Source organism: Cydia amplana, chromosome 18 (assembly GCF_948474715.1).
Source record: "Cydia amplana chromosome 18, ilCydAmpl1.1, whole genome shotgun sequence".
Taxonomy (NCBI): Eukaryota; Metazoa; Arthropoda; class Insecta; order Lepidoptera; family Tortricidae; genus Cydia; species Cydia amplana.
In genome coordinates this window covers 14,169,127-14,193,507 of record NC_086086.1, presented here as the reverse complement: position 1 = coordinate 14,193,507, position 24,381 = coordinate 14,169,127, and the positions used below count along the sequence as shown (strand labels likewise).

The window sequence follows — 24,381 nt, the reverse complement described above, 5'->3', positions numbered from 1 at the left end:
TCCTAGGCATATCGTGAATCGTGAGAATTATTGTCTCGTTCCCTTGGTCTATTTCTCAACCTAAAGAACCTATCTATTGGTTTAATGTGACTATGTACCGTCTATACACACGGGAACTTTACGATCGGCCTGATTTTACAATCGGCCGCCGTGCGCTTGCGGCTCTTCGCGACCATTGACGCAGTTACTTAAATATGTATTGTGATGTACTGAATAGAAGGTTGAAATTGCTTTGACTCAGAGTTGCGTTTAATGTGAATCGTACACTAATAACCCTATTTAGTTGTATAGCCTCTTAAGAGCCAACAGGAGCTAAGATTTAAATATTTTAGGTAAATATACCCGTCTCGCTAACGGAAGCGGCTCCTAAAACTAGTGCGATAAGGACAAGGCGAAAAATCCTGCGTAAAAATCTCAAAAATCGAGGTTTCGTACTCGACTGTTTCCTCCTCCAAAACTTAACCAATCATAACCAAATTTGGAAATCTAAATGATTATGACATTATCTGTGTCGGACCGTTTTGCTTTTTTGACTAAATGATATCAGTTTTGAATAGCACGCCTCTCATTGCGGCATAGTCAATTAGGCCATTTTGGCAATTTTTGAAGGGCTCTAGCGCCTTATAAAACAAAAATATCAAAAAAAGCAAAACGGTCCGACACAGATATTGACAATATTAATCTGTGTTGAAAAAATCATTGCTCTAGCTTCAAAACCCACGGAGGAAACAGTCGAGTACGTTTGTATGGAGAAATGACCACTCCTGTTGGCTCTTAAAGGCCCAGCCATACAAATGAAAAACCCAAAATTTGCCACTGAAATTTGAACCTATAGTGTAGGGAATAGAGTTGATTTTTATTTGTTTGAAAATTTAACGAAACAAGAAATGCAACTCTGTTCCAATAGAATATGGTTTAAATTTCATCAAACTGAAGAAGTACTATAGGTAGGACCTTGGGCCTTAGGAGGATAAGTTATATTTTGTTTGTTGGGTGACGGACACCACTATAAGGCATATATTTATGATAGCTTCGCTACCGAATTTTCGGCAAGCCACACGATTGAAAATGTTAATTCTCTAGTCTCCTCTTGTAAAAACAAATGTGTATGAAAAATTGAAAACTTAATTTTTTAAATATTCGGTTTATAAAGTTTCTGCAATATTTGTGTTTTATTCATTTTACGATTCCACCTACCCATTCCTGTAAGTGGCAAAAAAGAGTAGAAATTAAAAAGTAGCAAGACTAGTGTTGTCCCGTTTTTCTTAGATTGATTTGAAAGGGACGACACTTCACATCAGTATTGCCACTTTAATTTCTACTCTTTTTTGCAGATGTATCAAAATATAATTATCTTCTGTATATGTAGGTAGGTATTAGTTACTATAAAGTGATGCATATTTTGAGTTGTTTCCTCATGTTAGCTTTTCTAATTGACTTTTAACCTTTTGGACGCCAATGACCGATATATCCGCACCGCAGGTTCAACGCCAAAGACCGATTAATCGGTCACAGACCACAGAGCAACATAGACCTACGTGCATAAAGTTCAATTTCAGTTTTGACACTTGGGTGACGTGGCGTCCGAGTGACAGCTTTTGTGTTTGACACGGCGTCGAAAAGGTTAATAATGATTTTGAATGATAAATATTTAATTGCGTTCATTTTGATTTGATCTGTTTTAGTTTTATCCTCTGGTTGGTGTGGTGAAAAATTTTGTGTCACTCGGGGTCAAAATTTGTTTAACCCTCGCAACGCCCAAGATGCCATTTTTCGAACCACTCGCGTGGTTCAATTTTGCAATCTTTCGCTTGTTCGGGTACCATTGGTACCAATATTAGCAAGAGTGGTTAAACAACTTTGCCCTCTTGTAAAACAAATAACTAATGTCACAGAATAAATAATAGTACTAGGTACAGAACATTAACTCTTAACAAAACGCGTCTATTACGACAGATATGACCGCTAGGTGGCGCAAGCGCGAGCAGGCGTCCGTTCCGGTGCGCGGCAACTACTATGGGTACACACCAAAATGGGGTTGGCCGATCGAAGTATTTAGCAGATGGCGCCATCATAGCGTTCCCTGTTAATCCCTAGAATTGTGTCAATTTTTTTTAATGCCCTGGATGCCAGCCCTTAAAAGCCAAATCTCATAGAAAAAGGGGCAAGTTGGTGTGGGCCGCATGTACTTGTAGGTACTTGTAGCGACGCGCCGAAAACGGGGAGTGAGCCACGCCTACTATTGTCTTGGTAAGTGTTAAATCAAAATCCAATATATATTTTTTTCGTTTATTAATAAATGTATATAGAGTAGTGTGCAATAGTATAACTAGTCCATCCTCGTCTTGACATGTTTCTCGGTGATCTTGTCCTTCTCAATGATGTACACGACGGCGCCCCAGCCTGAGATAGCGTCGCGGTCCGCCGCGTTCACGAGCGCCTGAAGGAAAATCCATACTTAAAGTTGCCGTCATTAGAACTTGCGAACTATGTAAACAAACCTTGGAGGATATAATCAAACGGAGACGCCATGTCTGTAATTTTCTGTACAAAACAGTCTGCCGATTTTTGCGGGGGAGGGGAACGTCAAATGTATGCGTAACGTAAAAATAGCCATGTCAGATAAACGTCAGTCCATACATTGTGTTTGACCGTTGGCCGCCTATTTTCGACAGAGGGGAAAGCCTGTTAATGGTTACTCCGTTTAGTTGTATCCTCCAAGAAACAAACAATGTAACTTTGTTTTGTGACTGTTTCTCCTTGCATTTACACACTACCCCATCAAACACAATTCAAACTATGCACATATACACTATTGAAACGGTCCGTTCCGTAAAATACATAAAATTATAACTGTATCTTGGATATTTAATTAAAAGTTTAAAATGGTTTCATAAGTTAGGTTATTAGGACCTGATGGAATGACGTTTTTGTTTCTTTTAAATTCTACAATTGTCTATGATGGGTAGTGTTGTGACTAAAGTTTGTGATATAAACCCGTTACACACTACCCAACTCACGCTCTGTACCTATCGCCGCGGTTGTGAAATAAATCAATACATCATTCTTAAGAACCAATTTGTCGTCTGATCGTGATTAAACAAATTAAAAATAAGTAACTACTTGTTTTTTAATTTTGGTATTTTATTATTCGATATGGTTTGACATTAGTAAAGTAGTAAGTAAGAGTCTTGCCCATCACTAGTAAATTCATCATTCAGAGACAATTTCAATATGGCGGTTTGTTTACATAGTTCGCAAGTTCTATTGACGGCGAGTTTAATATTATAAATGCGAAAGTGTGTCTGTCCGTCTGTTTATTACCTCTTCACGCTTAAACCGCTGAACCTATTTAGTTGAAATTTGGCATAGAGATAGTTTGAGTCCCGGGGAAGGACATAGGATAGTTTTTATGTCGGAAAGCATCCCTGAAGAGAGTGCAAACGGGGGTGAAATTGAACGAGTTAATATTGCCTAATAATTGAAGTAAGCAATGCGCAAATTGAATGATTGCTATTAGCATTATTCAGGCGCTATACTTATTAGCTGCTGTCACTAATTCCACGCAGGCGATGTCGCGGGCACAAGCTAGTAATAAATATCACCGCATTACGGCCCGGCCACGACATTGCGCGACCGGCGACGGCGACAACCATAGAGTCAGTCCATGAAAAGTCTGCAGCGGATTTGATAGCCCACACAGTGCACGTGGTATTTTAAACGTCAAACTTCTATGAAATTATGACGCATAAATGACACTTGCACTGCGTGGGCTATCAAATCCGCTGCAGACTTCTTGGTCCGACTCTAGGGAGCGAGACAGCGAGCGGACCTTTCGTTCCCACCTATGGTTGCCGCTGTCGCCGTTCGCGCAATGTCGTCGCTCTGTTAACCTTATGAACGCCAAATTATGTCAATATATGCGCGGCTACAGCCCAATCTATCTTGCCGCCAGCATAGAGAAATAGAGTGCTCACTCCATACATCAGTTAAGACTATTAATTTCAATGTCTACATCTAGCATCGAGTAGAGGAACTATCAGTACTGCTACTTGACAATATATGTAGCACCGACCGGAAAGTCTTATCTCAACAGCATAAGACTTTCCGGTCGGTGCTACATCTATTGTCAAGTAGCAGTACTGATAGTTCCGCTACTCGATGCTAGATGCTAATAGTCTTTTTGGTACTAAAACTGATGTATGGAGTGAACAATCTATGTATTTTTTTCTCTGCCGCCAGATACCGTCGCGCCGATCATGTGCTAAGTCTACAGATATGTATATTTGTGAGAAGGCTGGCATACCTGTGAGATGGTCTCAAACAGGTCATCGGGCTTGAGGTTGGGTTCCCACAGGGCTTCGCACATGCCGTACAGCTGCTCGGCGCAAGTACCCGACACTGCGAAATCTTCCGGCTCATTTGGGCAGCCAATCTGAAATGTTACATACAATATTGCAACTAAGTTCGGCTTTTGAGTCAGAGAATTGGGACCTTTCAAAACGATCTAAATGTAGGTAATAAAAAACCGGCCAAGTGCGAGTCGGACTCGCGCACGGAGGGTTCCGCACCATCAACAAAAAATAGAGCAAAACAAGCAAAAAAACGGTCACCCATCCAAGTACTGACCCCGCCCGACGTTGCTTAACTTCGGTCAAAAATCACGTTTGTTGTATGGGAGCCCCACTTAAATCTTTATTTTATTCTGTTTTTAGTATTTGTTGTTATAGCGGCAACAGAAATACATCATCTGTGAAAATTTCAACTGTCTAGCTACCACGGTTCGTGAGATACAGCCTGGTGACAGACGGACGGACGGACGGACAGCGGAGTCTTAGTAATAGGGTCCCGTTTTTACCCTTTGGGTACGGAACCCTAAAAATGACTTATTAAACTTAGAGTTGTGCCATACTCTGTACTATGCGGAATTCTGAAGCGAGGATGTTTATGAATACATAACAGAGAATGTTCTTGAGAATAGCACAAGTGGCCAATTATAGTTTTTCCAAAATACAACCTTAAAGGCTTTTCCTAGCAACAAAAGAATAGTTATTTTCGATACAAGTGCGAAAAAGAGGAAATTCGAAACGAGTGGCAATAAATTAAAACACGACCGAAGGGAGTGTTTTAAATCGTCACGAGTTGCGAATTACCTATTCGCACGTGTATCGAACAACGTTTTACAGTACATATGGCACTTTAAAGTTTCGACATACGCACGAAAAGTGCTATTTTACGCACTAGTGTGGAAAAGTAGCCCCATATGTACTGTAAAAATATTGGTCTGAAGAAAGGGCCTAGGGTAATTCGCCAGTAACTGGCCACCTGTTAGTAATTGACCACCCTAAACTAAAAATGAATTCTGTTCACCAATAAAGAGATGTATTTTTTTCACAGATGATGTATTTCTGTTGCCTCTATAACAACAAATTCTAAAAACAGAATAAAATAAATATATCTCCCATACAACAAACGTGTTTTTCTTTGTGTAATGGTAAGGAACCCGGTTTTATTATTATAAAATTTCTACAGAACTCACCACATCCATATTGCACACATAAGGTTTGGAAGTGTAAGGGTCCAGTCCGGCAATGACGGGCTCGATGAAGTACGGTCCGAAGCGCCTCTCGTACAGCAGGTTGGACAGCATGGCCGAGAATGTTTTGGGGCTCATTACTCTGTTCTCTTTCAGCTCATACAGATTCATTCTGTAATGGCAATATTAAATAAAATAAAAATCATTTAATTCACACTAAAAGGTCCATGGTTAGTAAACATTAAAATCTTACTACTGGTGTTAGTATGACATAAAAAGAGACTAACTAAAACTAAAAACTAGATGACAACAACACAATCATAAAAAATTGTCAAATACCCTATTGTGTATTTTATGATGAAGGATGGAACTTTTTGTATTCCTACAAAACATTTTTGTGACAGTACCATAACTATACTCAAGCATCTACTAAGCATGTAAGTAAAATCACTATTAACAAAATTTACCTAAACTTTAGCCTCTGAAACACGGTCTGTGTGTCAGTAGCAAGCCCCGGCAGTCCCACAAACAGTGCGGGGCCCATTCGCTGCACCTTCGGGAAGTTTGTGGACACGGTCTGCGCCTGGATACCGTAGCGCTTGTCTGTGGCGATGGCCACGCAGTCCTGCCCCTTCATCGCTACAACAGCACCTCCGTTGTACGCCAAAATCGACTACGGAATCAGAAAATATTATTTCAAACATTATCTAGCTATTTTTGTAATGTATGCTTTATTTTTAATATTTATATATTTAGGGCGCTGTAAAGTAATTGAAGAACACTGGAAATCAAGGCAAGGACTTGATTTTGTTGAATTATAGAAATGTTTAAAATATTGCATTGTAATGACGCTAACATAACCACAACCGGTAAATTAGAAAATTGAAAGATTCTTTCGAATTACTGATATTTATATACACTTTGCAGCTTCAATATAGATATTCTTACCATTTTTTATTGTTTTACACTACGATTTATTTTTAAAATGAATTATTTTACTTAAATGCGATTTGAGGGAGTCGAAAATGACATATCATCTGGCGACGAAAACGACCACAGATAATCATAAACTGTCTGTTTCTTGCGTTTCGTTTCACCATGTTTCACGTTTTAATGTTATAGTTGGTCAAACAAATTTGTCAGTAAATCATCACTACATAGTATAAAACAAAGTCGCTTCCCTGTCTGTCTATCTGTATGTATGCTAAGATCTTTAAAACTACGCAACGGATTTTGATGCGGTTTTTTTTAATAGATAGAGTGATTCAAGAGGAAGGTTTATGTATAATTTGTTAACCCGTGCGAAGCCGGGGCGGGTCACTAGTAAGAGCAAAAAAATTATACTCATCCTTTTCGTTTGGGCGCTAGTACTCGTGTAAGACAAAAATAGTATGATTCTCTCTGTCTATGTGTTGTAATAATATTTTATTATAATCAAATTATAAAAAGGAAGTACTTTATAAGTAACCTAATTTTGGGAGGGTCAAATAATTACAATTAAATTAGTTATGTTAAGAGTTTATTTTACGCAATTCATCAGCATACATGTCCAACCTTGCAGTCATGTTAAAACTCCAGTGGTCTTTTATCTGTCTGCATAGGTTTAAATCTATTTCTGCTATCAAAAGACCGTCTTTCTCTCTTGATAGGCTCGGAGTTCTACATCCATTAGGTGCAGTTATGTAACTGGATCCATAGTAACTTCTAAACACTTTAGTAGTTCCATCTTGGAGAGTAAATTCTTCTGTTCCAACTCTGTTAATGCTGCATGTGAAGTAACTATTTGCTATAGCAGCATTTCGAGCCTCAATTCCCCAAAAAGACTCACCAAATGCTGATATAGTTGCACTTGGATTGAAGACAATTTCAGCGCCATTCAAAGCAAACATGAGCCAGTTTAACGCTTGATGGCGTCCGTAGCAAATGTTAACGGCAATTTTTCCAAATCTGGTATCGAAAACTGGATGGCCGGTGTCTCCTGGCGAATAATATGACGTTTCACTGAAGCTGCCTATGCTTGGTAAATGGTTCTTACGATGTTTGCCCATCACTGAGCCATTTTCATCAATAACAACGGCTGTATTCCACCACACTCCGATACTATCCTTTTCTAGAATAGGTGATATTATTACCATTCCATGTTTCCTTGCTAGTTCAGAAATAAACATGATAGATGGCCCTTCTTCTACTGATTCCGCAAATTCTGACCATCTATCCTTCTCTCTCGTACATAGAAAGAACGGCATTGACCATGTTTCTTGCAAGCAAAGAGTTTGCACTCCTTCTCCAGCCGCTATTTGAATAATCTTTTCAATTTTAGCGAAAATTGCTTGTCTTTGTTCTTTAACCGAGGTGTTGGTTGGCAAAACGATTGAATGTTGGATTAAGCCCAGTTTCACTAACCTCGGTTTTCTGGATTCTTCTTTTTCAGCATCGAAAGAATACGCCGTAATCTCGACATTATTTTCTTCACCAGCTTGCGTTGTCGATTTCTTAAAATTTAATTCGCAATGATCTTCCCTGCCGTAGTATATTCTGTTGAATTCCTTCAATTGCTCTTTAGGTAAATATTGCTTCATTAAACTGTCAATAGTCCGATTTGGTTCCATGTTTTGGATACAATATGAGAAATAAATCTTTAACAAGTCAATATCTTATCACAAAATAACATACTACGGTTGCGTTGTCGCTACAGTGGTACGCTACTTGTGGATTTAGAAGGTTTATAAGTTAGTTCGTGTTTTGACCACCGCCGTTAATAATTTTGTAGCACAGGTTACGTAAGTCTTTGCGTAGTAAATAACTGATTGAATGTTTAATGTATTAATGGACCGCTGCAAAGTTTATTAAGGCGTATTTTTAAGACTTTCGTGGTACGGGATAGGGTTGGAAATGGCTTGGTAAGCCAAAAAATTATGCAGTCGTAGGTTTGCATTTAGCATAGTGGCTAGCGACACTTTATCCATATTTACTGGTCGAGTGATTAAATAGGTACTATGTTTAGATTAATACTGGTTGATATTCTTACTGCAGAGTGTTACAGCATAAAGATGAAGAGTGCAAGACGTATCTCTGCATTTACAGTATGCAACTGGGGAACTTTTAAACTGACAAAAAAAAAGTTTCCGAGACCATCCAGACCTGCAGTATTATATTCTTTGATCCAGACAAAATACTTGCATAAATAATTAATGCTTCCCTCATTCAAATCTAGTAGGTACCTATTTAAAAAATAATAAACCAAACTGTTGAACGATTTTTCACCTTATAGGCAAGTTGGTAGTCCAAAAATGCCACCCTATCTATTTTCTCTCGTGGACGAAGGAATGGGACACCATTGCTATTTTGTAGGAAATAATTTGAATCAATTTACTTTAGTTGACTAGATAGCCTAAGGTACGTCCACATTTTCCTTATTATTGTTTAACACGAACATATTTAACGAGGCGTACCTACATAGTTATTATCTACGATTAATCACTAATCTTGAACGCATTCCATGTGTCAACCTTCTATCAATTTACATACGTAACTACCCTTCTTTCAATATCTGTGATATACATGGTCGTATTCGTAGGTAGACCAGCTTATGTAGGTACTTAAGTATTCGAGACAAAAGGCAAACAGACGACAGGTTGTTTAAGTCACGTATCCCAGTGTATTGATATACCAAAACCAAATATTTTTCTCTCCAATATCTCCCCGTTTTATCACATTAGGTCGAAGGTCGTCTAGAAAACAGTCGGACCACACAGACCCGGTGCACGCGCAACTACCACACCTATATAAGGCTAAGCGCAAGCCGCGCCCGCCACAGACCACTGATCACTCACTCCGGCACCATGGACGGCGAAACTCTCAGCTTGGAAGCCATCGTCAACAACAACCTCAGCGGCCGAGACCTTGACGAGTTTAACAGAATCTACTACGGCAGAAAGGACCATCATGAAATCAAGCTGAAGGAGACCTCCATCGCCGCCGCCAAGGATGCCAACTTCGAAGTCGCCGCCTACGCCTTCCCGGCCAAGCAGGAACAAACCCGCGCCCCCAGGATCGTCAAAGTCGGTATCATCCAGCACTCCATCGCTATTCCCACCGACCGTCCTATCCTCGAACAGAAAAAGGCTATCTTCGACAAAGTTAAGAAGATTATTGACGTCGCCGGCCAGGAGGGCGTGAATATCATCTGCTTTCAAGAGCTTTGGAACATGCCGTTCGCTTTCTGCACTCGCGAGAAGCAGCCGTGGTGCGAGTTCGCCGAATCAGCCGAGCATGGTGAAACCACGAGGTTCCTTCGCGAGCTGGCCGTCAAGTACTCGATGGTGATCGTCTCCTCTATCCTCGAGAGGGATGAGAATCACGCAGACATCCTGTGGAACACGGCCGTCGTCATCAGCGATTCCGGCAACGTGATCGGCAAGCAGCGCAAGAACCACATCCCGAGGGTCGGCGATTTCAACGAATCAAACTACTACATGGAGGGTAACTCCGGGCACCCCGTGTTCGCGACTCGCTACGGTAAAATCGCTATTAACATCTGCTTCGACCGCCACCACGTCCTGAACTGGATGATGTTCGGACAGAACGGAGCCGATATCGTGTTTAACCCGTCGGCCACGGTTGCCGCTGAGGCCGGTAGCGAGTACATGTGGAATATTGAAGCGAGGAATGCGGCTATAACTAACTGCTACTTCACCGCTGCGATTAACCGTGTTGGGTACGAGGAGTTCCCTAATGAGTTCACGTCAGCTGACGGCAAGCCTGCTCACAAAGACTTGGGGTTGTTCTACGGTTCGAGCTACTTCACGGGTCCTGACGGCGTGAGGTGCCCGGGCCTGTCGCGCACGAGGGACGGTCTGCTGATTGGAGTGCTGGACTTGAACCAGAACCGGCAGATCAAGGACAGGCGCTGCTACTACATGACGCAGCGGCTGGACATGTACGTGAACAGCCTCAGCAAGGTTCTGGACCTGGACTATAAGCCGCAAGTCGTACACGAGCATGATTCCGAGAAGTGATTGATCATGGTTCTTGTTTAGTTATAAGGTAATAACGTTTAATAAATTCTTTATATATATATTACCACGTCTTGACTTTTACTTGCACCCTTTTCCTTATTTGGCTCGATATGTTTGATATCACTGGTATCAGTATGAGTAGGTACGCGATGTACCTACGCATAATAATTATACATACTATACATACTTTCCTACTTAATTATTATTTTTAAAGATTTAAGCACCATCTCTTGCCAATTTTTGAATAATTTAATATACTTATTCTAAATATATACACAGCTACTACATACCTAGTTGCCTTAGAATTTTTCTAGTACCTAATCTTCAAATGTTGAATACATATACTGAAAATGGGATTATTTTAAAATTAAAAATGTTCTAAATTAATTTTTACCAGAGCAATTTAGATAACATACTTATAACAATTAACTTACCTACCCATGTACATATATGGCTATGTACGAGTGTCCAATAGGTATTTATTTTATTTTTTAAATTTCCGTGTTAATTCGGTTAAAAATACGTTAATTTTACTTTTGTGAGATGATTTGCTCTGAATAGTCTGTTGTCGTATAATTAGGAATTGTGATATTTGTTTGTAATAATTGATAGGTACCTAAATATGCCACACACGAAGCGTGTATATAATTATGCTTCTAATGAATATGGAGATAAATGGGAGATAATCATTAGATAGGTATATAGGTACTTATTTAACTGTTTTGTTTTGACTTTAGTGTTAAATTACATCAATTGTGTATATTAATTGAGTTAATAATGCATAATTAAGTGCCATTAATATAGAGATAACACTTCATTGGATATAATAATTATGTACCTACATGTGTAACCATACTCAATTAAATACATGTAAATACCTGTAAAGATGACTGTACCTTTCCATATCGGATGAGACTACCCTAACAATGATCTTCACCCTAATAAAACTTGTCTTGTGAAATGGTTAAGTCAACCACAACTTAGTAAACAGACGATAACTTTTGTTAATTATTTTCATTAGTTATCTGAACAAAAACATTTATTTATAAAATTTTGATAACGGTCTTTTGAACTCCGCTTTCAACATTATTTGATATCGACCAGGCGACCACAAACAAGACTTGAGACATAAACATAATAATTAATGAATTTAGATAACTGTTGTTCAGTCGATTAGATTCGATTACTTTATTAAAAAACCGGCCAAGAGCATGAGCCATGCTCAGTGTAGGTTTCCGTAGTTAATAACTTAATACCCTTCCGTCAATATAGACTTTTTGCAAAAACTCAAAACTGCTGAACTGATTAGGTTCGCTAAAGTTTTCTTTGAAAGTCTTTACTAAGATTTCACGATTATTTTCATATTTTCTTGGACCCATGGTTTAAAAGTACACAATTATTTGATCACAACAAAAAGGTATCCCGCCGAATTGAGAATCTATTCCTTTTTGAAGTCGGTTAAAAATAAAAAGGGTTCCCTGTAATACGACACTGAGGGCGCAGATAATTCATGACATCTAAACACCTATTCGGTGGCGAATGCCCTAGTCCCAAAACGCACTATTAGTCAATACACTCTAATTTCGAAAGCCCCTCTTCTCATAAGAAACTATGCCCAAAATACCATATTTCCAAAAAGGCTCATTTTCGATTTACACGAGAACCATTGAGAACTAGTCCCAAAATACACCTTTCCCAAAATACCCCAAATTGTGTTCACCTGTGCGTGGCGTAATACTTTATTCCCATAATGCATAGGTCTCAAAACACTCTAGTTCCAAAATACCCTATTTTTTTGGAATGTCTCTTTGTGATTGCTTTCAAAATATGCATTATTTTGATGCTTTTGAGGATGCGTATTTACCAAAATAGATAGTAAAGATACCCTATTATTTCCGTAAAAGGACGTCAGTGCCGTCAATACCTATTAGTGTTTTTTAAGTTCACCAATGGCAATGACAAAGGACGTTTTTAGGGTTCCGTTGTCAACTAGGCACCCTTATAGTTTCGCCGTGTCTGTCTGTCCGTCAGTTCGTCCGTCCGATCGTTAATTTAATACTATAAAGCTGTAACTTAGTAAAATAAAAAGTGAAAAAAAAAAATCTCTTCCTGCCATACAAAAGTGGATATTTTCGGAAATTATCGATTCGGAAGCCATTTTCGTGTTTTTTGCAAAAAGTCATATTCTCTTAGAAAAAGGGCATATATGAGTCGTAATTGCTGCGAAGATACTCCTTTTTGCTATTATATCACTGTTGCATAAACTTCTATTATGTATCTGTATATGATGAAAGGCATTAAAAGTCGAGCGTGGGTTTATGAAACGAGGCGTCAGCCGAGTTTTATAATAACATCACACGAGTGTTTTAATGCCTGTGTGGATAAAGCAGTGTATGGAACTATCATAATTAGGCATTACAACACTCGTGTGTATATTGCCCTTCACTTTCACTTTATGCACTTTCGATATCAATTTGAAATTTTCTGATATCTGCTATGTTTACGGAACTATCGCCGAGCAACACTTAACGATTACACCCTGTATAGCTCAAAATAATAATTAAATAAATCCTATTTTTGCAAAAAATATTTTTGGCATCAAACGGGTAATGGTTACGGCTGAAAGCAATCACAAGGAGACATTCCAAAAAATAGGGTATTTTGGAACTAGAGTGTTTTGAGACCTATGCATTATGGGAATAAAGTATTACGCCACGCACAGGTGAACACAATTTGGGGTATTTTGGGAAAGGTGTATTTTGGGACTAGTTCTCAATGGTTCTCGTGTAAATCGAAAATGAGCCTTTTTGGAAATATGGTATTTTGGGCATAGTTTCTTATGAGAAGAGGGGCTTTCGAAATTAGAGTGTATTGACTAATAGTGCGTTTTGGGACTAGGGCATTCGCCACCGAATAGCTAAACACGAGTGCTTTAAAAGCGTGCGACACTTCTCGACGCAATTTCACCGCAATTCCACCACTCGCTAAGAGATGTCGCTAATGTGTGCGCAGCGCCATCTAGTCTTCATCAACGCTAACTTATCTGTACACCTCTTGTGGACTCTATTGTAGGGTAATAAGATTAATTTTTCAAAATTCTGTGGCGTCATAAGTTTGTAAGCATGTTACTTTGCAAAGTTATTTAGACATGTGTAAAGGACTCTATGGCGATGTCTTAGAGTCGGTTTTGGAATGTTTTGTTGTGTGGTTCGCTAGTAGGCCTACTACTTTGGAGAGCACTTGAGTTGCAGCCTGTGACATCCATTACAATAATGATGTCTTTGCTTTAGGGCCGTGCAAAATTATCAATTCAAAATTAAAATTTAGAAATGAAGAGACCTACGGAGACCTACTGGACAAACTCATGTAGGTGTCTACGTGGCGACTATTCAACTACGTACCTACAGGGCCAGCATGGCAAGCTAGGCAAAAAGATAATTTGATTCTATTTATTTGATTATTCAAATTACTTACAGCATTACAATTTTTTTCTAATCCACATACGAGTCGCTTAACTTCAAACTCTTCAAAGGGTAAATGCATCTGTCAGATTATGCGATCATGGTATTAAGAAAAGGTAATACGGTAGATATTTGCTGAGAGGGTCGAATGGATTTACCCGAGTTTGAAGTTAAGCGACACAAATGTTAACTGCGGTGTGTATGCACCTGCACCTTTAGATTAGAGACAGCCCTGTGGAACTGGGTCTCGTTTAGTGTCAGTCGCGTAAAGCTGAGGACAGTGCGAAAGCATTTAGAGACGCCAAATGTACTCACCGTACTTGCGACTTTTTGCGATTTTTATACTTTTGTCATATGATACGCGATGGTGGCAAATAAGCGTCAATCTGACGCTATAGCTGTAGCTGGGCTTTTTTCTTATCCACAAGCGTGGTGACTGGTAGCAAAAGTCGGAAATAACCCTACATTTTCTCGATCCTAAAAACTGTGAAGACTCCGCTCCGCTCGGTCAACTATTCTGATAATAGTGATAATAATTACCTACTTTTGTAAATTATAATTTTTTATCGGGACATAAAGATAAAAACAATATTTTTTATGCCGCGAAACAATTCCACACCCACAAAAGCCACTCCCCTATCCAAACGTATTCTGTGTACAAAATAATTACTTACCTTATACAAAAAACAATATTTCTCATCCCAAAAATTATCATCTATCACCATGATAATTATCAACATTTTTCCTATTTCCCGTGCAAAGCCCGGGGCAAAACGTGACCAACTTTAATGAGAAATTAAAAGGAAAAATTGAAATCACCGGGCGTAAATGAAAAATTAAAAAGTGGACGGAAACGGAAGGCGGCCATGTTTCACGGCACCTAATGGCCTTAATTACAGCGTGAAAGAATAGGTGAGGGTGGGGAGGGTCGATCCCTAGGGGACACTTGGTAAACTTCATTTTTTATTAAACCAAACGAAATACATTTTTTTACGCTAGTAACACTCATTCATTCGTTCCTAACTTCACGTTCTGTCATGGCGCTGTATCGAAGAAGTCAGTGGTTTAAAAATGGCGGACGGTAAAAGATTTTCTGCGTATTATATTACATTTTCGGTAAGCTTTACGTGGATTTATTTTATAGCATGGGATGGAAATGATGTTAGTGAGTGTGCTTATTTTATTTGTTGTTTATTGAAGTGATGATTAACTTGGATTACATTGAAATACGCGAACACAAGTTTCGAGTACGGCACGTTTTATAATCTTGCTATGTTTGGGGAGACTTAGTCTTTTTCTCCAGGGGAGATATGATTCCGGGATCATGTCACCCCCACATGGATCAAGTACACCTTGTAATCAATCTACTTACAAAATGATTCATAGAGCTATCATAAATATTTTCTTTTCTTTTGGAAATCATGCCGCGAAAGTACGACCAGAGAAACACTGATTAAAATTTTCAAGGTTGACTCATTATTGTTTATTAATTGTATAATTTAGTTTTCAATTATACCTCCGACGTTTCGAAAACGGAATTGTCCCCGTGGTCTCAGAAAAGTTGACATCGACATTTTACGAACTACCCGCACTTGGTCTTGTTTATCAACTTAAACGTTTTACACACTAGGGATGTTCCGGGGTCGACAAACAACACTCATAACTATATTTGGTTTTTCAACCGAACGATATTTGTTTTAACGGATGAGATGCAATTTCAATGGCCCTCCGAACTTTTATACTATAGAACCGACGACGGTCCGTAGAAAGGATTTTAGGATTATGCAGCTCAAGCACCGTCCTCAAAACGTGCGTGGTAAATTTATAAACTTTTAGTAAATAATAACGACCAGAGAAGGGTAAAAAACCAGTAGAAAATAAAAATATGCTGTATCTGAAGCTAAAAATACATTAAAAAGAACTTTAAAAGCTTTAGCTTGCTTGTTACAAGAATTTTTTTGTTTATAACTTTAATTTCTGACTTTTTTTTTACTTTTGTTGGTACAAAAATTGATTCCAAATTTTATGTTGTTGTATGGAAAATACAATTACATTGTATTTTAAAATCATAAGATTATGGATTATTATGTGTTTCATACCTTAAAATATTAATTTCCTGTAGGTAAAGTTAATAAATTAATGTAGATACAACCCTCGAAGTATGGCATTTCCGCTTAAAATCTTTTTACCAAGTGTCCCCAAATATGGAAGACTTGATCCCATCGGACTAACACATCTGATAACCGGAAATACAACCTCAAAGTATGGAAGATACAATATATATATGTTTGCTGTGTGTTTTCCAAATTCTAGATGCATTACTAATAGCGATCCGAGTTATATAGTAAATGAGAATCTGGTATGGGGAGACATGGTAAAAATCTGTTTACCATGTGTCCCAAGAACCAGGGACACTTGATCCCCCTAGGATCAAGGCTCCCAATTAGGGGTAAACAAGTCTCCCTAATATAGGGGACACATGGTAAAAGTCTACAGTATGGGTTTTCATTAAATAATGGTCTAATTTATTGCACAAATCTGTTCTAATTCAAACTATTGATGAACAGATAAATTCTGAATCGTATGGTCTATAAAGTTTTTCAAAACAGCCAATAGTTAAGAAAATTTTTGCTAAAAATAAAAGGGGTGATCAACCCTCCCCAGTTTCCCCTACTTTATGGTTTTAATCGAGTTATGGTCTGAAAAAACAACACGGAGTTGTTTGTGACTTCACTTTTGGAAGTTCATGAGCTATTGTAAGGAGTAATTACGCATATTAGAATCGTCAAAGTATCTACATATATTTAATCGTTTATTTTAAATTTGTACATACATATACTTGGTCAACCAGATCTTGACAGTAGAAAAAGGCGGCAAATTTGAAAAATGTAGGCGCGAAAGGATATCGTCCCATAGAAAATTTAAATTTCGCGCCTTTTTTTACTGACAAGATTTGGTTGACCAGCTATACATTACATACTTATAATCACGCCTATTTCCCGGAGGGGTAGGCAGAGGCCACGGATTTCCATTTGCTACGATCCTGACATACTTCTTTCGCTTCCGTGACTTTCATAACATTCCTCATACACGCTCGCCGGTTTAGCACAGAATAAGTAATAGTATGGTTTAGGGTGCTCTTGACCTGGCCTTTCTTCAGGATTTCCCCGATCTGATCAGAGAAAGTCCGCCGAGGTCTGCCCCTTCCAACTCCCTCTTCTACTTCTCCCTTATACACTCTCTTTATCAACCTTCTTTCACTCATTCTTTTCACGTGTCCAAACCATCTGAACATACCTTTCTCAATTTTTGTCACTACATCTTCGTTCAGTCCACACTTTTCCCTTATCACACTTTTCCTTTAAATTTGTGTTTGTTAATAATGTGTATTCAATATAAATATTGCATGAAGAGCCAACATTTTACAATTTGCTGGGTAGCATCTACCTATACGAATAGGCGACTATTGGCAAGGTGCGAAGTCGCTGGAGAGGGAAGTGGCGCTGATCGTCACAAACACAGGTAATCTTATGGAATGTCCGATATTAGTGTACTAGCTGCAGCCGCTTGAACTAATTTTACTCCATAAGATTTAACGTAGAAAGTGCGACAAAATGAGGGCAGCACCAGTCGTGCACCTAGCGAAACACCACAAATAACATATTCATAATATCAAGTACACATATTTGCGACAGGCCCCGGAACTTTCAGCCAGGGACACGCGCCATAAATGCGACACGTTCGCTAAACTAAATTGGTAAAAGGATTTCGCAGTTTGGGGGGAGCATAAAGAGCACATGTGGATTGTGGATGAAGTAACATTGGGCAAAGAATATTGTAACGCTGGTTTTTTAGTTTATAATAAAATTTTGCCCTAAAGGGTGAAAAAGGAAAGGAAATAGTAGATTGTTAACCAAGGGATGAAAGGCACTCATTCTGCCGAGGTAGTTTTGTGCTCGAACGCTTGCTAAATGTAAAGTCCATCTATCACTTTACTAAAATCAACAACCGAATAACGTCATACTCTTCACTTTTTACATTGGGGAAAACATCATAGATAGCCGCCATTTTTAAAAGAATAGTACATTACTGCAGACGCCGGGAAAGAAGGGCTTGCCGGGTGAGTGGGTATAGCCGGCCGACCGTAGGGAGGCCGGATAGTGATACGAAGTCGGCAAGACCTTTTCACGGCTAGGCATGTATAGTGCTTTTCTCAAACATATGCAATGAAATAAAAAAAATCACCACTCAAAAAAACAAATTATAAATATCAACCACAAATAGCTACACGACTAAAGTTTTTTAATTTTTCTTCCAATCCTGCCATAAATACTTTTTTTTACGGAAGTCGTCCGTATTTCGCGTGTGTAGTGTTTGAATAGACCCTATTAGGGCCATTATACACAACCTGATAATAAGAATTTCAATTTCAATAAATAAAATAAATGCAGAGGATTTTAAATATTGTCTATGGTCTCTGGTGACTTACGTATAGACAAGATTTTAAATTTATTCATCAACACATTGAATAATACAGATTCGTATTCTTAATATCAGTACGTTCGTGTATAACAGGCGTTAACACGGATATTTTGGTCCGATAACCATTCATTCACTAAAAATATTTAAAAAAATATATAATTCGGCTGTTTAGCCTGTTCATGGACACAGACCCCATGTTTACATTAGAATTAAAAAAAAAATACTTCCCGGCCTAGGCCTTCAATTTCGTATGAAATTCCTTTACAGTTCTCTGGAGTTGCTCCGCCCTAAACGTGATACTTCGAAGCCTGATATAACGCCCGGAGCGACGACATTTCATTGCATGTTTGAGAAAAAAGAACAATTCCTGTATGTATCCTGTATGCTACATGGTGCATCACTAGTTCTGTCATAAACGAAAACACATTTTTTTAGTTTTTTTTTTATCGCGACAGCGTTGTTTCCGCGAGTGTCAAATTTTAAAACGATAAAGTTGGATTCACGCGTGGGGCGCCATTGTTGCACTAAAGGGTTTTTTCGAGTGTACTTTTCAATTTGCCACCACCCCCCGCCGAACAGGGGCTATGTGGAGTTGCGCGCATTTATAACTTTTAGAGGTTTACACTAAATTTGAAAAGTGTAGGCGCAAAAGATCGATTTCCCATGCAAATTTTGAATCTTGTGCCTTTTTCTACTGTCAAAGTTGACTATGTTGACTTGCCAAAGTATATGTATGAATTTTAACATGCCTAAATACTTCGTAAGTTTCTGTGCCTGGTTCAGCTATAAGCCTTAGAAACTTCTCCGTTTAGTTTTACGTAACATTCTGTATCTCAAAATCTGGGGGCACGGCAGTGCCCCCGCCAAGTCGAGCAATATAGTTGATCAGAAGGAATTCGATTAGAGTTAGAGCAAGATAATTCTGCTACGATTTTGATAGCACACGCAGTGCAAGTATTTTTTATACGTCATAGTTTCATAGAAGTTTGACGTTAAAAATACCTAACACTTGAACTGTGTGTGCTGTCAAAATCGTTGCACACTTATCTTGGTCCAACTCTAGATTAATAATGTTATATTGCACTTTCACGTTCGTGTAGGGCGTTTACAATAGACTTGTTATTATTTTCAAACCTTAACAAATATTGCGTTTGCTTCTCCCAGTTTTCAGTTCTTGGTCAAATCAAGTTCGTGTAATAGTGAAACACTTTTTTTTCAATGGTCTGTTAAAACGTATGGGGTGCAGCGGAAATGAAACGGAACGCGCCGATGGAATCGTCCGAACTATTGTGGCCAGAAACTACGTGTAACGAAACGCAACTGTCAACGTTGGCGGCGAATTTAGAAAAAATAATCATCGAATCAAAGAGGGAGAATGGACACCTGTGTTCGGTGAAATTCACAAATTGAATGTGAAGTTTAGAAATAAATATGTATAGTGTACCTACTAAGTATAGTCTGTTTCGTTTAATCTATTTAATCTTTTTCTGTGTTGGTAGGTACCTACATATTCACCTTTAACCCAGGGCCACTTGCAGCAATCACCATGGTTATCAGTAACCAGTACAATTTGAAACTGGGTCAACGGATTGTTGTAATGACACAATGACACTTACTATTCGAAATGCAAATCTGTAAGTTAGTGATGGTGAGTCTTACGAGAAGGATTTGCAAAGTCAAAGTTTCCGGTCAAATCTTTTGCTTTTTTTCAAGAGAATCAATTATTAGTACCTAGTAATAACTTATTAAACAACATGGCAGCACTGGTGCACAGCGGTCCGCGATCCATCACGACTATATTGCATTAGATCCCCTCCAATTATAACCTTGCTAATTATAAATTATTGTGCGGCCCCTGCGACTTTTCTTCCTGGCGGTTTTATTTTGTATCCTTTTGAAGTAAATAAAAAATTGCAATCGATCTTCTACTAATAATGACTCATTGATTTTAAGGCATGTAAAAATAACATCGTAATATGATTTTGTCATTGTTAGGTAAGTACCAATTGTTTGATGTAAAGTGTCATTCTATGGAACTTGCTAACTATGTAAACAAACCGCCATATTAAAATTGTCTCTGAATGTCAATTTACTAAAGTCTATTTTTTTATTCGGTAGACTGAAATGACAGTTAATAGTATGAACATGAAATGTCATTCCATACTATTAACTGTCATTTCAGTCTACCGAATAAAAAAATAGACTTTAGTGGCTTTTGTTTACATAGTTAGCAAGTTCCATAAAATGACACTTTAGCAATAAATTGCACTAGACGCATGGCCTTCCGACTTCATATGTTATGACATTAGTAACATTCATACACCTTAATACCCCATATCTCACTCAACAAAACCTATAACAGAACAAATTCGTCATATTTTCTATGAAACAACTTTAAAGTTTACTTTAAAACCGCTCAAATGACCTTACCCGCATATAAATAAACTTTAAATTCCTTTGAACTGCGCGAAAAAATAAACTTGTCGTGAGTACATAGAAACAATTTTATTTAGAACGTTCACAACACTCTTAAGGTTTGCTAAATAAGTGCAATTTTTGCATAGGTGAGCTACAAAATGATGTTGGTAGCAAGTTGGGAGTAGATCACCCTCATGGGTGCCATACGTCATCGGAGCTCGGGGGACGGTTGGACAGTTTAAATTTGGAATCCATTTTCAAAATTCGCTTGTTCATTACATTTGAACTTGGAATGTAGGGCCCGTTTGTTTGTATGAGAAACTACATACATATTTATAGTAGATAACTATGTTTCAATGTGTTTTCATTTTACTTACCTTTAGTTTTAATAGAATGTGTTAAGTTAGTTTTTCTACTCCAGCACTTAAATGTGTCAATTAAATGACTGACAGTGATATCTAAAGCAATGTCATTTGAATGATTTGTCTATAGGCTCATAAGATGACTGCTAGCAGTCATCTTATGAGTATAATACAACTGCTTTATTTTTTTTAAAGATACAAGTTCCGATCATCTTGATTGAAAGAGGTATGTTTTCATTTACAATAATAACTCTTTTTTTTTTAAATAATAACTAATTTTTTTTTAAATAATAACTCTTTTTTTTTTAATAATAACTCTTTTTTTTTTTTTTTTTTTTTTTTTTTTTTTTTTTTTTTTTTTTTTTTTGCTGCAGCTGTCATAGAAAAAGTAATGTATGCAACAGCTCATAATTGGTTCTTAAAATTCTCGGGTCTTTTTTTACAAAACTCGACTACGTCTCGTTTTGTAACTTCGACCCTTGCATTTTAAGAACCCTTATTATATCACTGTTGCATAAACTACTATTAAAAACTCTACATGGGTGGATGAAATTTCATATAACCTTTCATAACTTTCATATAGCTATGAAAGTTGGCCTTATAGTTTGTGTTAGTGTGTGTTTGTGTTAGTTTGTGTTTCAGTGTGCCAGTTGTTTGTCAAGGTCTGTTAAAAGAGTCATTAAATGTAAAAATGTCGCCACCACACAGTCCCTCGTAAAGGCCGTGGCAAATGTCGCGGCCTTTAGCTCCCCAGGGACTTTCGGGATTGTTAGGGAAATAACTTCAAAACTGACTAAATTGAAATATGTTACTTAATGTTAAATAAACATAGAGGTAAAAAATAAAGTAAGTATTATGATTAAAACACCTCCTGTGCCCTATGTGGCTACCACCAGTTTGGTACTGATATAAACGCTGTCGAAAACGTAACTTGGTACGAGAAGGTAACTGTTTATCAAAAGCTTGTAACTTGTAATACAAGTGGAAGTCCCTTTCTAACAAAAGCTGTCAAAAAGGGACTGGAGATCTGTCGGAACACAGATACAGATACAGCCTAACAACTTTCTACGGGTTTGAATTGGTTTTGATACGACCAATTTTAATAAAAATACACTGAGAAATATTCGTGCTACGCCACGCCTGCAAATAAATTTCAAGAACATTATGTTTCACAGAAAAAAGACTCGTCCTTTTGTTGACGTCGGTTAAAAATGGCATTTTGGAAAACCAAACTATTGGGTCAAAAATTTAGCCCAAACCTAATTTAGTTACCCCGAAGCAAAGATTGTTGCATTTTCAATTCTAATTTATTTCTTCTAACAAATATAACAATCCTTGCAGATTAAGAGCCCCCTAAAAATTTAATATCTTCGTTCGTACCAAAGACCATTACAAGTTAATCTTCCCGAATGCTGTCAAATTCCCATAAAAACCAACAATAACCTCAAAAGCTCTCAATGGCGTCAGGTGGCAATGATTAGGCCACAGCTGAAGGGTTATTATTTGGCCACAGATATGACACTAATAAAATAGATACGGCAGTTTACTAGAAACATTAGAAACTGCGGCGTTGGGGTTGACCAGTGGAAGTATTATATAGATGGCGCCAGCATAGGTTTCACCTCAAACCCGCGAATAGAGTCAATTTGTTTTAAATTTTAAGGTAAAACTCTAATAAACCTAGGCAGGTACCTATAGATATTTCCTGGCGCTGGTTGTGGTTTTTGGTTATGTTTTACGAGCATTTTTAGCGTAAACGTGCCTACTTCTGGTTTTAATAGGTAAGTTATTAGTAATAAGTTAATAACAGATAAAATGCATCCTCATATGAGTTGGTTTTGGTTTTAACATAGGTACTTACATAAAATTTCATCTACGATTCTACAAATAATCGATTAACTTCGAATTATAACAAAAGTTCGACATATTATTGAATTTTCCAGGTAGTGTCGGACCAACCAAACTCTGCATGAAATTTCCATCTCTCATCAATTTCTATGAAAACCTGACTTTACAATGGCACTCTCACTTTGTTCTGTTCAAGTTCGGTGCCAAGTTAGCTAGAAAAAGCTAATTTTAACAATTTCAAACACATAGATTCATAAACGTGTCGACCATAAACTGTAATCCTGGGGTATGGATGGGGTATCTCTTTTATTCCGTCATCTATGTTCTCTCCCTTGCAAAAAGAGTCAATGAATCCGCCAATTTGTTATACTATAAACACACCCCTTAAAGCTATACGAATAAGGTTTAATTTCGCTTGCCCATAACCAAATCTTCCATTAACATTACCATAATGTTATGACCTTTGTTAGGTTCGTAAACGCAAAGATAAGGGAGGTCAAGTTTTTTTGGTTTTACAATGTCTTAGTACAAATTAAAGTTAATGGTTAGAAATTATTGCGATATAATGGTGGTAGATTTATGAAGATAATCCTTGTGATTCTTAATAAGAGCTTTGTCAATGGTACATTTTTAATGACTGTAGGTATCTTTATCTTCATAGATTGTGCGGGATGTCAAATTAAATTTTGTTGTTTTAAGGTTCCGTACCCAAAAAGGGTAAAAAAGGGACCCTATTACTAAGACTCCGCCGTCCGTCTGTTTGTCACCAGGCTGCATCTCATGAACCGTGATAGCTAGACAGTTGAAATTTTCACAGATGATGTATTTATTTTCCCGCTGTAACAACAAATACTAAAAACAGAATTTAAGTGGGACTCCCATACAACAAACGAGATATTTTTGCCGTTTTTTGCGTAATGGTACGGAACCCTTGGTGCGCGAGTCCGTCTCGCACTTGGCCGGTTTTTTCTGATTGTAGTCAGCGGCAGGTAACCTAATGCATCCTAGACAGAAATTAATGAAGTCAGCCAAAAGTATAAAGGTTTAGGAAGAGAGGTCTGTCAGCTCCCACGGCTCATATATGAGCCAGAACGCTTATGGTGACGTCATATCGTGGGATTTGACAGGTTAAAAGATCCATATCCATCCACGGAAGACCAGCGCCTTAGCATATATGTATATTATGTTAGACTTTAGAGCATATGCTGAGTGGTGTCCATTTGTAGCCTCTATAGCAGCATCAATACTACGATTAT

General features: G+C 37.9%; 3 protein-coding genes across 3 annotated transcripts; 1 reads left to right on the top strand and 2 right to left on the bottom strand.

Moving 5' to 3' along the window:
• Positions 1 to 2,275: 2,275 nt before the first annotated feature.
• On the bottom strand, positions 2,276 to 6,619 carry LOC134656479 (proteasome subunit beta type-3). Its single transcript, XM_063512016.1, has 5 exons — positions 6,485 to 6,619; positions 6,004 to 6,209; positions 5,540 to 5,708; positions 4,307 to 4,435; positions 2,276 to 2,440 (listed from the first exon to the last, which is right to left on the bottom strand). The coding sequence occupies exons 1-5, from the start codon at positions 6,485 to 6,487 to the stop codon at positions 2,330 to 2,332; spliced, it is 618 nt and encodes a 205-aa protein (XP_063368086.1). The 5' UTR covers positions 6,488 to 6,619; the 3' UTR covers positions 2,276 to 2,329.
• Positions 6,620 to 7,037: 418 nt separating this feature from the next.
• Positions 7,038 to 8,369, bottom strand: LOC134656209 (beta-ureidopropionase-like). Its single transcript, XM_063511714.1, has one exon. The coding sequence runs from the start codon at positions 8,143 to 8,145 to the stop codon at positions 7,048 to 7,050; it is 1,098 nt and encodes a 365-aa protein (XP_063367784.1). The 5' UTR covers positions 8,146 to 8,369; the 3' UTR covers positions 7,038 to 7,047.
• Positions 8,370 to 9,326: 957 nt separating this feature from the next.
• LOC134656222 (beta-ureidopropionase-like) lies at positions 9,327 to 10,615 on the top strand. Its single transcript, XM_063511724.1, has one exon. It carries the CDS (start codon positions 9,379 to 9,381, stop codon positions 10,552 to 10,554), a length of 1,176 nt encoding a protein of 391 aa, XP_063367794.1. The 5' UTR covers positions 9,327 to 9,378; the 3' UTR covers positions 10,555 to 10,615.
• Positions 10,616 to 24,381: the final 13,766 nt, after the last annotated feature.